Below are 15,356 nucleotides of genomic sequence, written 5' to 3' on the forward strand. Positions count from 1 at the left end.
CTATCAGTTTCAGGCACTGTCTATTGGTCTTGCCATCGCTTCCAGAACATTTTCCAAGATTATGGTGGTGGTAGCGGCGGCCTTGCGAAAAGGAATCCTGGTGTACCTGTATTTGGACTGACTGATTTTGAGCCAAGTCTCAGGAAGAGAGCTGCCTGGTGACACCACAGGGTGATCTGATTGCAGGAGCTTGGTTGGGTGGTGAGCCTGACCAAAAGCAATCTTCAGCCATCCCAGTCAGAGTATCTGGGGGTCTGGTATGACATGGGACAGGACACTGTTTTCTACTGGAAGTTCAGATACAGAGATGTCTCAAGTGCGTCAGTTGATGAATACCATTCGCCAGACGGTGTGGTCCTGCCTACAGGTACTCTGGCAGCTACCCTGGAAGTGGTGCCATAGGCAAGGGCGCATATGCATCCTCGTCGTACTCTCTATCTCATTGGAACCCGCAGTCTAGGATTATGCGGTTCAGTTCCACTTGCTGATGGAAATCTGCTCCCGCCTCCAGTAGTGGTTGCAGGAGGGTCATCTGAGAAAGGGAGTTCCCTTGTTCTCGCTAGCCTGGTTGGTACTCAAGACAGATGTGAGTCTCCATGGTTGAGGGGCTCACTGTCTGGAGTTAACAGTCCAGGGGCACTGGAATGCCAGAGTCCTGGAACATTAGTCACCTGGAGGCCCGGGCACTACAGCTGGCATGCTTACAGTTCAGCCACAGGCTGTGGAATCAAGTGGTTTATGTGATGTCAGACAACATGACGGCAATGGCCTCCATCAATCGCCAGGGAGGAACCAAGAGCCAGTAAGTGTAGCAGGAAATATGCCAGCTGATGGAATAGGTGGTAGGTCATCTGCAGATGATCTCAGCCTCTCACATTACAGGAAAAGACAATGTAAGAGTGGACTTTCTCAGCAGGAAGAGCCTGGACCCAGGAGAGTGGGTGTTGTCAGCTGAGGCATTTCAGCTGATTGCAGATCGCTGGGGCCTTCCATTACTAGACTTGCTGGAGACTTCTTGAAATGCAAAGGTTCCTCGCTTCTACAGTCACAGGAGAGATCCATGGTCCCTGGGAATAGATGCGCAAGTACAGGGCTGGTCCGAAGACAGACTGCTTTATGCCTTTCCTCTGTGGTCCTTGCTGGGCAGGATAATTTGCAAGTTCAAAGGCCAAAGGGGTGAGTACTCCTGGTGGCGCTGGACAGGCCCAGATATCCATGGTATGTGGATTTGCGTCAACTCCTGGTAGAGGCCTCCCTTAGTCTTCCACTGCACATGGATCTGCTTCAGCAAGGACCGGTTGTTCATGAGGATGTGACTCTATTTTGTCTTATGGTTTGGCCCTTGAGAGGGCTTGCCTGTTAAAGCGTGGTTATTCCTCTGCAGTGATTGCCACTTTACTCTGCACTCGCAAGTTCTCCAGTTCCTTGGCTTATGAGTGGGTTTGGAGAGTTTTTAAGGTCTGGTGTGAGGAGCAGGGTGTTCTTCCTTATTCAGTTAAGATCCCTCTCATTCTGGATTTTTTGCAGGATGGATTGAATAAAGGCTTGGCCTTTAATTCCTTGAAGGTGCAGGTTGCTGCTCTTGCTTGTTTAGAGGCCTGGTGAATGGTGTTTCCTTGCCTCATCCTGATGTGGCCTTTTTTTAAGGGAGTGAAGCTTTAGGCCTCCCTTGAGGTTACTGGTTCCATTGTGGAGTCTTAATTTGGTGCTGGACTTCTTGGCAGGCCCTACATTCTGACTGTCGCATAGCCTTTCCTTACAGTTGACTTTGAAGACTGCATTCCTGATGGCAATATGTTCTGCGCATCTGATTTCTGAGCTGCAGGCATAGCCTTGCTGGGAGCTGTTCCTTCGGGTGACTGTGGGGGGTGTTCCATTTTTCTTGTCCAGGGTAGTCTGACTTTCATTTGAATCAGTCCATCTCCTTTCCATCCCTGGATAAGGTCAGGGAATCGGAGGAGTTTTGCCTTTTGTGCTGCTTGGATGTTAAATTAAGGCGGTGCATGCTTGTTGTGCGCTGCCGATAGCAAACAGGAGAAGAGTGAGATGGGAGCAGCATATGGGGGGGGGGGGGGTATGGAGTGCCAGTGGTGGCGCCCAATGGCAGTGGGGCATTTTGAAGTGCTCACCAGGGATTGGGTGCTGCTGCTGGGCTAACCATTGTTCTGCTTGTTTTGCGCCCAGACGGTCCAGGCAGGCTAAGGCAGTGGCGGTGTCTTTTCCCTCCCACCCTCCCTATGGCATGTGTGTGTACGGCATATCTGATCATGTTTATGTTGGCTTTAAAAATTTGTCAGTCGGTGGTGGAAAACCCAAGACCAGTGTTCTTAAGAGTTGTTTGTTTACTGTAAAGGGCATTCGGGGGGGAAATCTCATGTAGTTTGGGGGCTGCTACACGAGATGGCTGAGCAAGAGGAGTCTATGCTCAAGGCCACATCCTTACCCTCGCTGGGACAAGGTGGGGTAAGTTGAGGGATGGACAATGATTAGCCCTACAACTTGGGGGGGGGGGGGGGGGGAATGGGAGTATTTTGATATGTTAAATTATCGGGCTCAAGTTCCGATTAAATAGACTGCGGCCTTTATTAACCCAAGAAAGTGGTACTGTTTGTAAAGTGTTAGGGAGAGTTCTAGGGGAGCAGGAAGAGCGTCTCTGCTCTCCATGTTGGTGTCTTGTCGTGCAGTATCTGGAGGTCTCCATCTTTGAAAGACTGATTGCTTGTTCTCCATGGCAGGAGTTTCAGGGTGCTTCGGCTTCACAAGCTACCATAGCTCATTGGATTAAGGAGGTGGTCACGGCCGCGTATGTGGATGGTGGAAAGCCGTTGCCTACTCAGGTTAGGGTTCATTTCACTAGGGCTCAGGCAGAGATTAGTTTGTCTCCTGTCTTTATGCCAAGTTGCAACGTGGTCCTCCTTACACACTTTTTTCCAGGTTTTATCGTCTGGGTGTGCAGGCCCGGGAGGATGCAGCCTTTGCATGTGCGATGCTGACTGGTCTGTGAGCATCCTCCCTTCCTGTTGGGGAGTAGCTTTGGTACATCCCACTGGTCCTCAATCCATCTGTCTGCATGCTAGGAAATGGAGAAATTACTTAGCTGAAGATTTTGTTTTCCTTACTGTAGACAGATGGACTCAGCACTCCTGCATGAGTGTCAATACTCCTCCTGTGGGGCTTTGAGTCCCAAGGGATTTACTGGTAAGTGTTCATCCAGTCCCTAGCTTGGGATGCCTAGAATCTTATGCGAGTTCAGTGTTTATGGTTGGTTGAGTACAGTTCTGGTTATCTATTTTTAATTGTTTTAATCAAGTGTGGGGTTTTTTTTTTCTAGTCTGTCCACCGTTGCGTTTGAAGAGAATTCAGGCAGGCTGGGATCACTGCAGGGTTATGTATACTGTGATGTCAGCTTGCTCAATCTCAATCTGCTGGCAGGGGAGCATAAACCCACTGGTCCTGAGTCAATCTGTCTACACCAAGGAAAACAGTTCAGTAATTTCTCCATTAGCTTATGCCTTTTCATTAGTAGCTCAAGGCAAGTTATGTTCAGGCACAGTAGGTATTTCCCTGTCTCCAAAAGGCTGCCTGAGTTTGTACCTAAGGTTATAAAGAATGTTAACAGTTGGGCCAGCCTAGTGATTCAGATTATACTTTCTCCTTGCTCCCCACCCTCCCATACTATAACTGACATCCAGACTGTCATGGCAGCTTGCTTGCTGGCAATGGTTGATTCTCCCTTCTGAGCTATGCTCAAGTCACATTGGGATGTTACTTGTCATAGATTAAATATGCTTGTAGATTTCCTATGTTATAGGAACGTTCTTGTATTTACAGAATTGTGCAGTCTAAAACTGATGCCTTTAACTGAGTCAAATATGCTAGATTCATTTCTTCTGATTTTTGCATCTACTAAGCTAGGATGCCTTTTTACTGCTTTCATGATTTGAAATCTATTAGGAGCAGTTGTAATAAAACTTTCAGGCCAATGCAATACTTTGTGCTGTCCATAGCACATGGCTCAACACCCAATTGGAAGTGCATCCATAACTCCTGATGCTAAACAGCGCGTTCAGTCGAGCGCATAGGTAATAGTGCTCATCACCTATCAATTCATGTTGAGGATATTACCTATTTCCCCCGATTCAAAAAAAAATAAAAAATTGCACCTGTGCACATTTTAACCTGCAAAAAGTAACACCTGCCCGGAGCAGGTGTTAATTCTTGAGGAACCGAAATAGAATTTAAAAGTGTGCTGGGAGTCAGGTTAGGAAAAGGGATGCTCAATTAACAAGCATCCATTTTCCTAACCAGCTGACAGCCATCTCTCCTGTAGTGCCTCCTTTTTACTGTAATATTAAATCGGGTGCCTGGGAGGTGGCTCAGCATGCATTATTTAGATTTTATATTCCACTTTTCACACTCTTTTCAGTGCTTCAAAGTGGATTACATTCAGGTACTGTAGGTATTTCCCTTTCCCCAGAGGGTTTACAATCTAAGCTTGTACCTGAGGCAATGGAGGGTAAAGTGACTTGCCCAAGGAGCGACAGCAGGACATAAACCCTGGTCTCCTGGTTCATAGCCCACTGCTCTAACCACTAGGCAACTCCTCCACTAGTTGCATAGGTACTTTGAACCACAGTAATCCATATGCTGACCTCCTACTCGGGCCGATACAGTAAAGTCCGCGGGAGAGCGGATATGATAAGTCGGAGGGTGCACAGAAAAGTCTTTACTGCTTTTCTGTGCACTTTCCTGGGGCCCGGAGAAATTAGCGCCTACCTTTGGGTAGGTGCTAATTTCTGAAAAGTAAAATGTGCGGCTTGGCTGTACATTTTCCTTTCTGAATCACGTGGGAATACCTAATAGCGCCATCAACATGCATTTGCATGTTGATGGCGCTATTAGGTTCGGGGAGGAGGGGTGGACATGCGTTTTTGACCCCCCCTTACTGAATAAGGGGTAACGTTAGTGCGTCAAACGCGCATCCAAATGCAGGCTAACAGTGTGCTCCGTCGGATCGCACTGTACTGTATCGGCCTGACTGTGCTTTCTTTGATCTAGGGTTTGTCAATGAGGCAGATCAGATTCCGATTTGGGTTAAGGGAGTTAGGCGCTCAATCATGAGTGCCCATTTAACATGAATCAATATTGCAACTGCCTGTGTGTGTGTGTGATGGAAGAGTAAATGGAATTTACATAACCTTGCTAGGCAGACTGTGACACTTCAGTCTTTCTGTTATCATTTACCATTTTGCTATGAGGTGGGGAGGAGGGGCAGCTTGCAGCCTGGGTACTGCCTAGGTCTAAAGGCAGTAGTACCGTCCCTATAGTCACATCCAATATAGGAATGTAGTTCTAGAGTTTCAGATCTTTGAATGTACCATCTTCTAATACCTGGAAATAGTGTAAACTGAAGTCACTTTTGTGTGCAAAGTTGCATAGATACTTTGAACCACAGTAATCCATATGTTGACCTCATAATGTGCTTTCTTTGATCTAGGGTTTGTCAATGAGGCAGATCAGATTCCGGTTTGATGGGCAGCCAATAAATGAGACAGACACACCTGCACAGGTATGTTATCCTCCAGTAGTTGTGGTTTGTTTTTTTTTGAAGTTACCAAATGTGATATCTGGAATTTGTCCCTGTAACTAAATGCCAAGCAAATTACTGCAACTACTGTGTGAAGAGGTTCATTTGTAGGCATTCATGTACTCCTGTACTTCATGGGTGAGAAGAGCAAGTTAGGCTAGCCTGGTGGCTTTGTAGCAAATCTGTCCAGTTCCAAGTCTGGTCTTGAGTCTGCTGGGCATACTGTGAAGGCAGGTTTCACTATTCCCAGGGTGGTGGGAAGGAATTAGATCATTGTGTAAGGGTAAAGTTTATTGATTAGATTTAGATCCCATGGTTGCAAGGCTAGTTCATTGTCTGGAGCCCAGGACTGTTGCTGCAATAACAAGTATGTTAAGGTAAAAGGGATATAAAATGGGGAAAAATCCCATAGTACACCGGAATTTGAAGGGTGTGAACTTTCTGCACGACTTAGTCCTTCCTATCGGGCCGATATGGTAAAGTCAGCAGGAAGCGGGCAAATGCCCACTCTCCTGTGCGTGCGATTCAGTATTCAAATTAGGGCCGGCGGTAAAAAGAGGCACTGGGGTCACTAGCGCGTCCCTAGTGCCTCTTTTTGGACAGGAGCGGCGGTTGTCAGCGGGTTTGACAGCAGACGCTCAATTTTGCCAGCGTCTGTTCTCAAACCCGCTGACAGCCACGGGTTCGGAAACCAGACGCCGGCAAAATTGAGCGTCTAGTTTTCAAGCCGTGGGCCGACTTAAAATTTTTTGTTAAACTTTTTGTAACTTTCGGGACCTCCGACTTAATATCGCCATGATATTAAGTCGGAGGGTGCATAGAAAAGCAGTAAAGACTGCTTTTCTGTGCACTTTCCTGGTGCCTTTGGGTAGGCGCAAATTTCTGAAAGTAAAATGTACGGCTTGGCTGCACATTTTCCTTTCTGAATCGCGCGGGAATACCTAGTAGGGCCGTCAACATGCATTTGCATGTTGCGGGTGCTATTAGGTTCGGGGGGGGGGGGTGGATGCGCATTTTTGACCCCCCTTACTGAATAAGGGGTAATGCTAGCGCGTCAAACACGTGTCCAATCGTGGGTTAACAGTGCGCTCCACCAGAGTGCACTGTACTATATCGACCTGTATGTGACTTCATGAGCTTGAGTAAATTTCATATCCCATAGGAGAAAATTCTGTAGAGCCTGTTTGCGTCTAAAAGCAGGAGTTAACTTCCTTTGTACTTTTGATTGGCCATTGCAAGAAAAGTATTCTTAACCACTGAGTTTTGGTAATTTCAGTAGTTCAGCGGGAACATTGATACACAGTAATTTACCCTTGAACTGTGGTTATGTGCAAAATTTATATAAAGTTCTTCAAATATAACATCTCTGAATATGGCTGGCAAGGATTAGAGTAAGATGCAATTCATGACTATAGTTGGTCTGGAACACCGTTTGCATGTTTAGTAAGAATTTAGTGATTGAGCTGTACTGTTCATTAATTTTTGTTGCTCTTTTTAATGAACCCAGGGTCTGAGACCATCCCATTTGGTCCTCCAGAAGGGCATGCAATAAGTCTTGCCAGGTTGAAAATGAGCAGGCTTCTGCCACCTGTTATTAGCTGAGCTTTTTCTACAGGCTGGGAGAATGAGTAGGGACATTAAAAAAAAAAAAAAAATGCACCCAACATTGCTACAGTCTGGGAAGGGGTAGAGGAACAGATATGACCATTCAAACCCATTAGCCTCAAACAGAACTGCTGCATGTTTAGCAGAGGTGAGGAAGACAGGAACAGATTGTAAACCCCACTGCTGCACTTTGAGGAGGGGACAATTATGGCTGTCAGAAACTTTGCAGCCTCTGCTGCACACTGAGGAAAACTGGGTTATCCTACTACTGCCATGTGCTCTGCTGCTGTCTGACAGGCTGATAATAATCTGTGCAATGCACAGGTTAAATTTTTTAATTCCCGATGCAGTAAGCTAATGGTATGCTAATGCATCAGGAGTTAAAATGTGCATTAGCACTGGATGAATGCATATTTTTAAATCTGGAAGGGGTAGTGTCAGTTTCTAGCTTGTACTGTCCTGTGGCATTTCCCTGTTGAAAGTGACTGCACCCTGGGGCTTTGCACTCAAGGTGGAGAAAGATCAATCATGGTGGCAGTGTGCAACACTGGGCCCGCAAGTTCTATAATCCGATTTTGGCCTGTTTGCTTAATTTTTTTGAATGAGTGGCTGTTTAAAGGAGGTATAACTCATTTCTTTGGAATGCTTCTCAACATTTCTTATGCAGCTTTTCTGTCTTGCTTTGACAACTTTTTTCTTATAAATTCATGTCTTTTCCTTTTTCCTTTCACATTCATTCCTGCAGCCAGCTCCTAGCATGCTGACATCACAGCACAGCATCTTGACTAGAGCTGGAAACTATACTCCATCTCTGAGATGGCATAAAATGTCCAACTTTAAGAAAATCAGTTAAGCCAGCACACCTCCCTGCCTTGGAGTAATGATTAATGTCCTCATTTACATGGGATTCCCATGTGAGGGTGCTAAGACAGATCTTTTATGAGCGTATTGGCTTAAAGGAAGAAAAAAGGAAATGGCACTGGGGTTGACAGTATGAGGGAGAAGACAGAAGGAATGAGACATAAATGGAAGAGGGATACAGGAATCCATGATTGACCTGGTAGGACAGTGATTGGCAGTTTAGCAGAGTAGAGAAGACCCTCAGAAATGCTGGACAGTAGGATAGAGGACCACCATTGTCCAGGAGGGAAGAAGGGAAAGACGATCAGGAATCAAGGAGGAAGAATGAACAGCTGGGTCTGGATATGACATTAAACAAGTTATCTGGAGGACACACAAGCATAGAGCCTTTTTCCCTTTGAAAAGCAGGCTGTTGTGCTTTCTAAAATCAGTTATTTTTTGTTTCATATTCTCTAAGAATATAAAAATATCAAAGCAGCAGGCTAAAAGGGGGTCACTTAAGTGAGGGTTTGTACACCTGTTTACCCAGAGGCTTTTTGGGTAAGGCCCTTCGAAAATTGCTATTCCCTACCACTGAGAATAAAAATACCTATACTGTGAACAGCATACATTAATTTGCCTGAGGGGGGTGGGGGTGGAAGTTGATATAGATTTAGTTTTCCAATCCTTGTGCATATTGTCATACATATTCTTTGTACCTGCTTCAAAGCAGATGAAAAGTAAGCAGGTCCAAAAGTGCTGGCTTCCCCTGCTGACCTGTTTTCAAAAAGGAAACTCTGCAAGCAGTTTCCCTTTGAAAACTAGATTGCTGGTCTGCAGGTACCAGTGCTGATTTTCTGGCAGGCCATACAACGTTGCCAACCTGGAACATTTGAATTTGCTTCCTTTTCCCCATTGCAACTGGATTGGAAAGTAGAATGGTCAAAACCTTCAATTGAGGGCAATTTTTTAAATAGCTTTGGAAATTGCCCTCCCTACTTACTCAGTCTAGATCAGTTTTATACATTGTGGATGATTCTGGAGTGCATAATGTTTCCCAGTGTAGCCAGATGGACTCAGGACCCCAGTGGGTTATGCTTCCCTGCCAGCAGATGAAGAACTGAGTAAGGCTGTAAAGCTGATGTCACAGCACATATACCTCTGCCATTACCTCAGCCCTCCAGTATTCTCCGTCTTCAGCAGATGGACGTACCTCTCCCTATGGGGATTGTTGTACCTTTTTGGAAGGAAACATTCTACATTCTAAATTGGAGAAAATTGAGCCCTGTTCTCCTGCGGTGATAACTAAAGATCCCGCCCCTAGTTGAGAATTCCTGAGGCGATTTCTGAGATGCCTCACAGGTGTGCGTCCGGTAGCCAGTTCCCGGCGTAGACTTTGCTGCTTAGGCAGTGGGTGCAGGAAGCCAAGCACAGCTGTGACCCCTGCTCTCTCTCTCTCTGCAGCCAGAGACAATTTATATACTCAGCTGGTAAGCACTGAGCCCAGGTAAGTTTAAAAAAAAAAAAGGAAGATTTTCCTAGCGTGTAGCAGATGGACTCAGAACCAATGGGTATAGTGTACTCGTGCTAGCAGTTGGAGACGGATCAGATTTCAATCTGACGTCAGCCCCTAGTACATATACCCCTGCAGGAAGTGCAGATCCTCAGTATTTTCCATCTCCAAAGCAGTTAGCTATCTCACACTCGCTGAGCGTTCTACCAAATTTAAAGAAAATTCCTACCTGAAGATGAGCCCCGCACTCCTGCGGTGATACCCTCGGGTCCCTCCCCAGTTGAGTTTCCCGAGGTGATTTCCGTGGTCCCTCGGAGGTAAGAGCCTCGGTCCGGTGGCCGAATCGCGGCAGGGACCTAGCCCCCGAGTGAGAAGGACTCGGGCGCAGCATAGAGGCAGCCTTGGTCCGGAGCTGTTCGCGGCGAGGACTTAGCCCCCGAGCGAGACTAGTTCGGGCGCGGCTTAGAAGCAGCGGGTGCACCCTCAAAAGTGGCGGTGAAGGTAGTTGCCCTCTCCCCCCACAGCCGGAGACCACCCGGGAAGCGCCGAAGATAAGGTAAGGTAGAAATCTTTACTTGTGCCGGTCTCCGAGGATTGAGGACTAGCGCAGGCCATCGGCCGAAGCCAGCGCCACCGGGTTGATCCGCCCTAGCAGGGCCAGACCCCGGCATTTCCAAGGGCTTCCCACGTGGAGACCCTCCGAGGTAGTCGCCATCTTGCCTGCATGGTCACCGTCGCCATCTTGGCTTAATCTCGCCGTTCTCATCGCCGCCGGCCGAGCGCACAAAATTACCTGTGCGCACAAACCTACTCCTGCACCTAAGTTGCACGCACAAGAACACTCAGACGCATAAGCGGCACGCGCAAGTCCCGGTCGCACGGACTACACGCATTTGACTACCGGCGCGCACAGATCGCGCACAACCCGATTTAAGTGCACTAACATGCGCTCAAGTCCACGCACGCAACCAGGTGCTCCGGAGCGTAACATGTACGCGCAGGCAACCTCAACGCCGCCAAGATCTGAAGTAAACTCCCTGAGCCTCTGCTCAGCATGCCACCTCAGGGCCACCCAGAGCCAGGAAGCCGACGCTCTATGCACCCAATGCGAGGAGGCCCTGGGAGATCCACCACAAGCTCAGACTCACCCAGGGCCGGGGACTAGCTCTTCAGGGGGCTCCCTGGAGCTAGCAACCCCCAGCGGGACCCCCTCCCAGCCGGAGGCTCCCAGGGAAAACAGCGCCACTCAATGTGGACCCCTCGTCTATTTCTTGGGTGGAACTCTTCAAGGGGATTCACACCTTTGTCTGGATGCAAACGGATTCCCGGGCGGACCAACCACATACGTCGCAGGAGGACCCCTATGCCCCAGGCCCCTCAAGACCCAGGCATAGGCCCTTACCGCCAAGTAGTCCTACCTTCGAGGGCATGGACTTCTCAGAAGATGAAGCCGAACCTCTAGAAGAACCCCCCCCCCCCCCCCCGGGACAGAACCCCACCGAACCATGAGGCGGTTCTTCACAAGGGAGGAGCTCCCGGACCTGGTCTCCCAATGCCTGGCAGAACTAGTGATCCCGGTTTCAGAAACCCAGGGGGATCCAGAGGAGAACCCATTTCTGGAAGGTCTTCGCCAGACCTCCCGTCATTTCCCGCTCTTGCGAGCCTCGCAACAACTTATTGACCTGGAATGGAACACCCCAGAGTCTGCCTTTAAAGGGGGAAGGGCCTTGGCCAGTTTGTACCCCATGGACCCAGCAACCAAAGACATGTTCGCTTGCCCAAGAGTGGACGCCATGGTCTGCGCAGTCTCCAAGCGCACCACCATCCCGGTGGAGGGAGGAGCAGCCCTCAAGGACACGCATGACCGGCTGGAAGCTATGCTTAAGCAGTCATTTGACGTGGCCTCTGTCTCTTCAGATTGCGGCCTGCTGCACTGTGGTGACACGTGCCTGCTTATCTCAGGCCAGGAACGGCACACCGGGAGATATCCTTGACCCAGCGCTATCCTTTCTAACGGATGCAGCCTTGGACCTCGTACGCACAGCGGCCAGAGGAGTATCATCGGCGGTGGCGGCCAGGAGACAGCTCTGGCTCAGCTGGTCAGCTGACCCATCTTCCAAAACACGCCTCACAAGAATGCCATTCAAAGGATCACTTCTGTTCGGCAGCGATTTAGAAAAGATGGCGGGCAAATGGGGCGAATCCCCAGTACCACGCCTTCCGGAAGACAAGTCAAGGAGAGTCCAGCGACAGCCTTCCAGGACCTCCAGGGGCAGAAGCTCACAGCGCTTCAACCCATACAGGAGCAGCTACCAGGCGCCCCGCCCTCCGGGCAGGAACCAGTCCTTTCGGAGCAAGCACAACAAGAGGGGAAACAGCTTGGGCTCGGGGCCCGGCCGCGCTCTGCAATGAGAATCAGCCGACCCATCCAAGGGAAGCCATAGGGGGGCAGACTGGCCCTATTCTACCAAAGATGGGTCGAGATAACTTTGGACAAGTGGGTCCTAAACATCATCCGGGAAGGGTACTACCTGGACTTCATATGCACCCCCCCCCCCGGACAAGTTTGTGGAGTCTCCCTGCCACGATCCCACCAAAAAGGCGGCAGTGGAAGTTACACTGACCAGACTACTGAACCTCGACGCCATAACTCCGGTACCTCCTCAGGAGATAAACTCTGGTCATTATTCCATATATTTTCTCGTTCCCAAGAAAGAGGGAACGTTCCGACCAATCCTGGACCTCAAATCCGTAAACCGATACCTGAAGGTCCCCCACTTCCACATGGAAATCCTGAGATCCGTAATAAAGGCAATACAGCCGGGAGATTTCCTCACCTTCCTGGACCTGTCAGAGGCATACCTGCACATCCCAATTAATCAGGAACACCAGCGTTACCTACGTTTCAAGATCCTGGGCCATCACTACCAGTTCCGGGCCCTACCCTTCGGGCTAGCCACAGCACCACGGACGTTCACCAAGGTGATAGTGGTAGTGGCAATACTGCAGAAGGAAGGAGTCCTCGTACACTCTTACTTAGACAACTGGCTGATCAGGGCAAAGTCACCAGAGGAAAGCATCCAATCAACCAACAGTCAAGTCTCTATTGGAGAGCCTCGGATGGGTGGTCAACAAGAACAAGAGTTCCCTGCAGCCCTCACAATCGTTGGAGTACCTGGGGGTCCACTTCGACACCAAGGAAGACAGTCAGCCTGACTCTCACAAGGAGATCAAAACTGTGGAACCGGTTGCAATCCTTGATGAGCGATCCTCGCCCCTCAGCATGGTATTACCTGCAGGCCCTAGGGCTGATGGCATCCACACTGGAAGTGGTCCCCTGGGCGAGGGCCCACATGAGGCCTCTACAACACTCACTGCTGTCCTGTTGGAACCCACGGTCGCACAATTACACCGTATGCTTACCTCTCCCGGGTACAGTCCGGACCAAACTACGCTGGTGGCTGCAGCCCAGCCACATGAACAGAGGCTCAAGACTGTCATCCCCAACCTGGACTCTGCTAACGACAGACTCCAGTCTACGGGGATGGGGAGCACACTGCGAGGAACTAAGCGCCCAAGGGCAGTGGAACGCAGAAGGGGCAGGATGGAACATCAATCGCCTAGAAGCGCGGGCAGTCAGACTCGCCTGCCTGCGGTTCGCTCAAAGACTCCGAGGCAAAGCGGTCAGAGTGATGTCCAACGCCACAACGGTTGCCTACGTCAACAGGCAAGGGGGAACCAGAAGCCAACAGGTGTCACTGGAGAAACCCACTGATGGCATGGGCGGAAGCAAACCTACAGGAGATCTCCACCACCCACATCGGTGGGGAGGACATCACTGCGGACTTCCTCAGCAGAGAAAGTCTAGACCCAGGAGAATGGAAGCTATCTCCTGCAGCCTTCCGGATGATAGTAAACCGGTGGGGAACACCGGAAATGGACCTCCTGGCGAACAGAACCAACGCCAAAGTACCCAGATACTTCAGCCGCAAGCAGGATCTACAATACCAAGGGATTGATGCCCTGGTGCAAACCTGGCCACAGGGCACCCTACTATACGCCTTCCCGCCGTGGCCCCTTTTGGGCGCAATGATTCACAAGATACAGCTACACAAGGGACTAGTTCTTCTGGTGGCCCCGGATTGGCCAAGAAGACTGTGGTATGCAGACATGAGAAGACTGCTGGCAGGGAACCCTCTACCCCTGCCCCCTCTCAGAGACCTGCTACAACAAGGTCCGATCGTCCACGAGGACCAGACTCAATTCTCTCTTACGGTCTGGCCATTGAGAGGGCTCACCTGAAGAAGAGCGGATACTCGGGGGCTGTAATAGACACTCTCCTCCGAGCACGCAAGTTCTCCACATCGCTAACATACATAAGGATCTGGAGAATATTTGAGGCCTGGTGCGAAGATCACGACATCAAGGCACGCTCACTTAAAGTTCCCGTGATGCTGGAGTTCCTACAGAGCGGACTTCAGAAAGGACTATCCCTCAATTCCATTAAGGTACAGGTGGCAGCACTGGCATGCTTTGGCACCAGGGACGACAGTGATAGCCTAGCCTCTCACCCAGATGTGTCACGTTTCCTGAGAGGAGTCAAACACATTCGCCCACCGCTGAAGTGGCCGGTGCCTCTGTGGAACCTCAACCTCGTCCTGAACTTCCTATCTGGATCCACCTTCAGACCTCTTCGAGGCCTAAAACTCAGTCTGCTGACCCTGAAGATTGTCTTCCTCCTGGCAGTTTGCTCAGCGCGACGCATCTCTGAACTACAAGCACTGTCTTGCCGTGAGCCCTTCCTTAGGTTCACCCCAGGTTCTATCCAGCTGCGCACGGTACAGTCATTCCTTCCCAAAGTGGTCTCCCACTTCCATCTGAACCAGACCATATCGCTCCCCTCGGCAGGAGCCCTGGAGAATTCAGAAGAAATCCGTAACCTGCGTCACCTCAATGTTGGCAAAATCCTCTCCAGATACCTGGAAATGTCAGAACCCGTACGGAAGACGGACCACCTTTTCGTCCTTCACAGCGGGAAAAGACTAGGGGAAGCAGCCTCGCGGGCAACCATAGCCCGCTGGATCAAGGAAGTTATCAAGGCGGCCTACGTAGGAGGGAAACCTCCACCTCTACAGGTCAAGGCCCATTCAACCAGAGCCCAGGCAGCGTCCTGGGCAGAAACAAGAATGTCGCCTGCCGAGATCTGCAGGGCGGCGACATGGTCCTCCATCCATACCTTCTCCAGATTCTACCGTCTGGATGTTCAGGCTCGGGAGGACACGGCATTCGCAAGGGCAATACTAAGTGGGTCACAGGCAGCCTCCCACCCAGTTCGGAAGTAGCTTTTATACATCCCATTGGTTCTGAGTCCATCTGCTACACGCTAGGAAATGGAGAAATTACTTACCTGATAATTTCGTTTTCCTTAGTGTAGACAGATGGACTCAGCAGCCCGCCCTTGGCTGCCGTCACGCATGGTATTGCAAATGATTCAAGGGTAAGCCTCCTTTCGTTTACCTAGGTCTCCACCTGGCTGGGTGTCTGCTTTCCGGTTGAGCTCCCTGGCGGTCTCTAGCTATACTCAATCGACCAGTTCAAATTATTCCAGTTAATCAAGTTATAACGTTTATATAGCTACGAAGTTATACAAGTTAATCAAATTAACCAATCGGTCAGTCAAACATATATCCACAATGCTTTGCAAGGAAGAATACTGAGGATCTGCACTTCCTGCAGGGGTATATGTACTAGGGGCTGATGTCAGATTGAAATCTGATCAGTCTCCAGCTGCTAGCACGAGTACACTATACC

At 49.6% G+C, this 15,356-nt stretch overlaps 1 protein-coding gene across 1 annotated transcript in view; it reads left to right on the forward strand.

Annotated features, from left to right (window-relative positions):
* SUMO2 (small ubiquitin like modifier 2) overlaps positions 1-15,356 on the forward strand; it is a 37,475-nt gene that overhangs the window by 14,871 nt on the left and 7,248 nt on the right. The window contains exon 3 of the mRNA XM_029600560.1: positions 5,498-5,569. Coding sequence (XP_029456420.1) covers positions 5,498-5,569 — 72 coding nt within the window. The remainder of the gene's footprint in view (positions 1-5,497; positions 5,570-15,356) is intronic.

Source organism: Rhinatrema bivittatum, chromosome 4 (genome assembly GCF_901001135.1).
Source record: "Rhinatrema bivittatum chromosome 4, aRhiBiv1.1, whole genome shotgun sequence".
NCBI classification, from domain to species: domain Eukaryota; kingdom Metazoa; phylum Chordata; class Amphibia; order Gymnophiona; family Rhinatrematidae; genus Rhinatrema; species Rhinatrema bivittatum.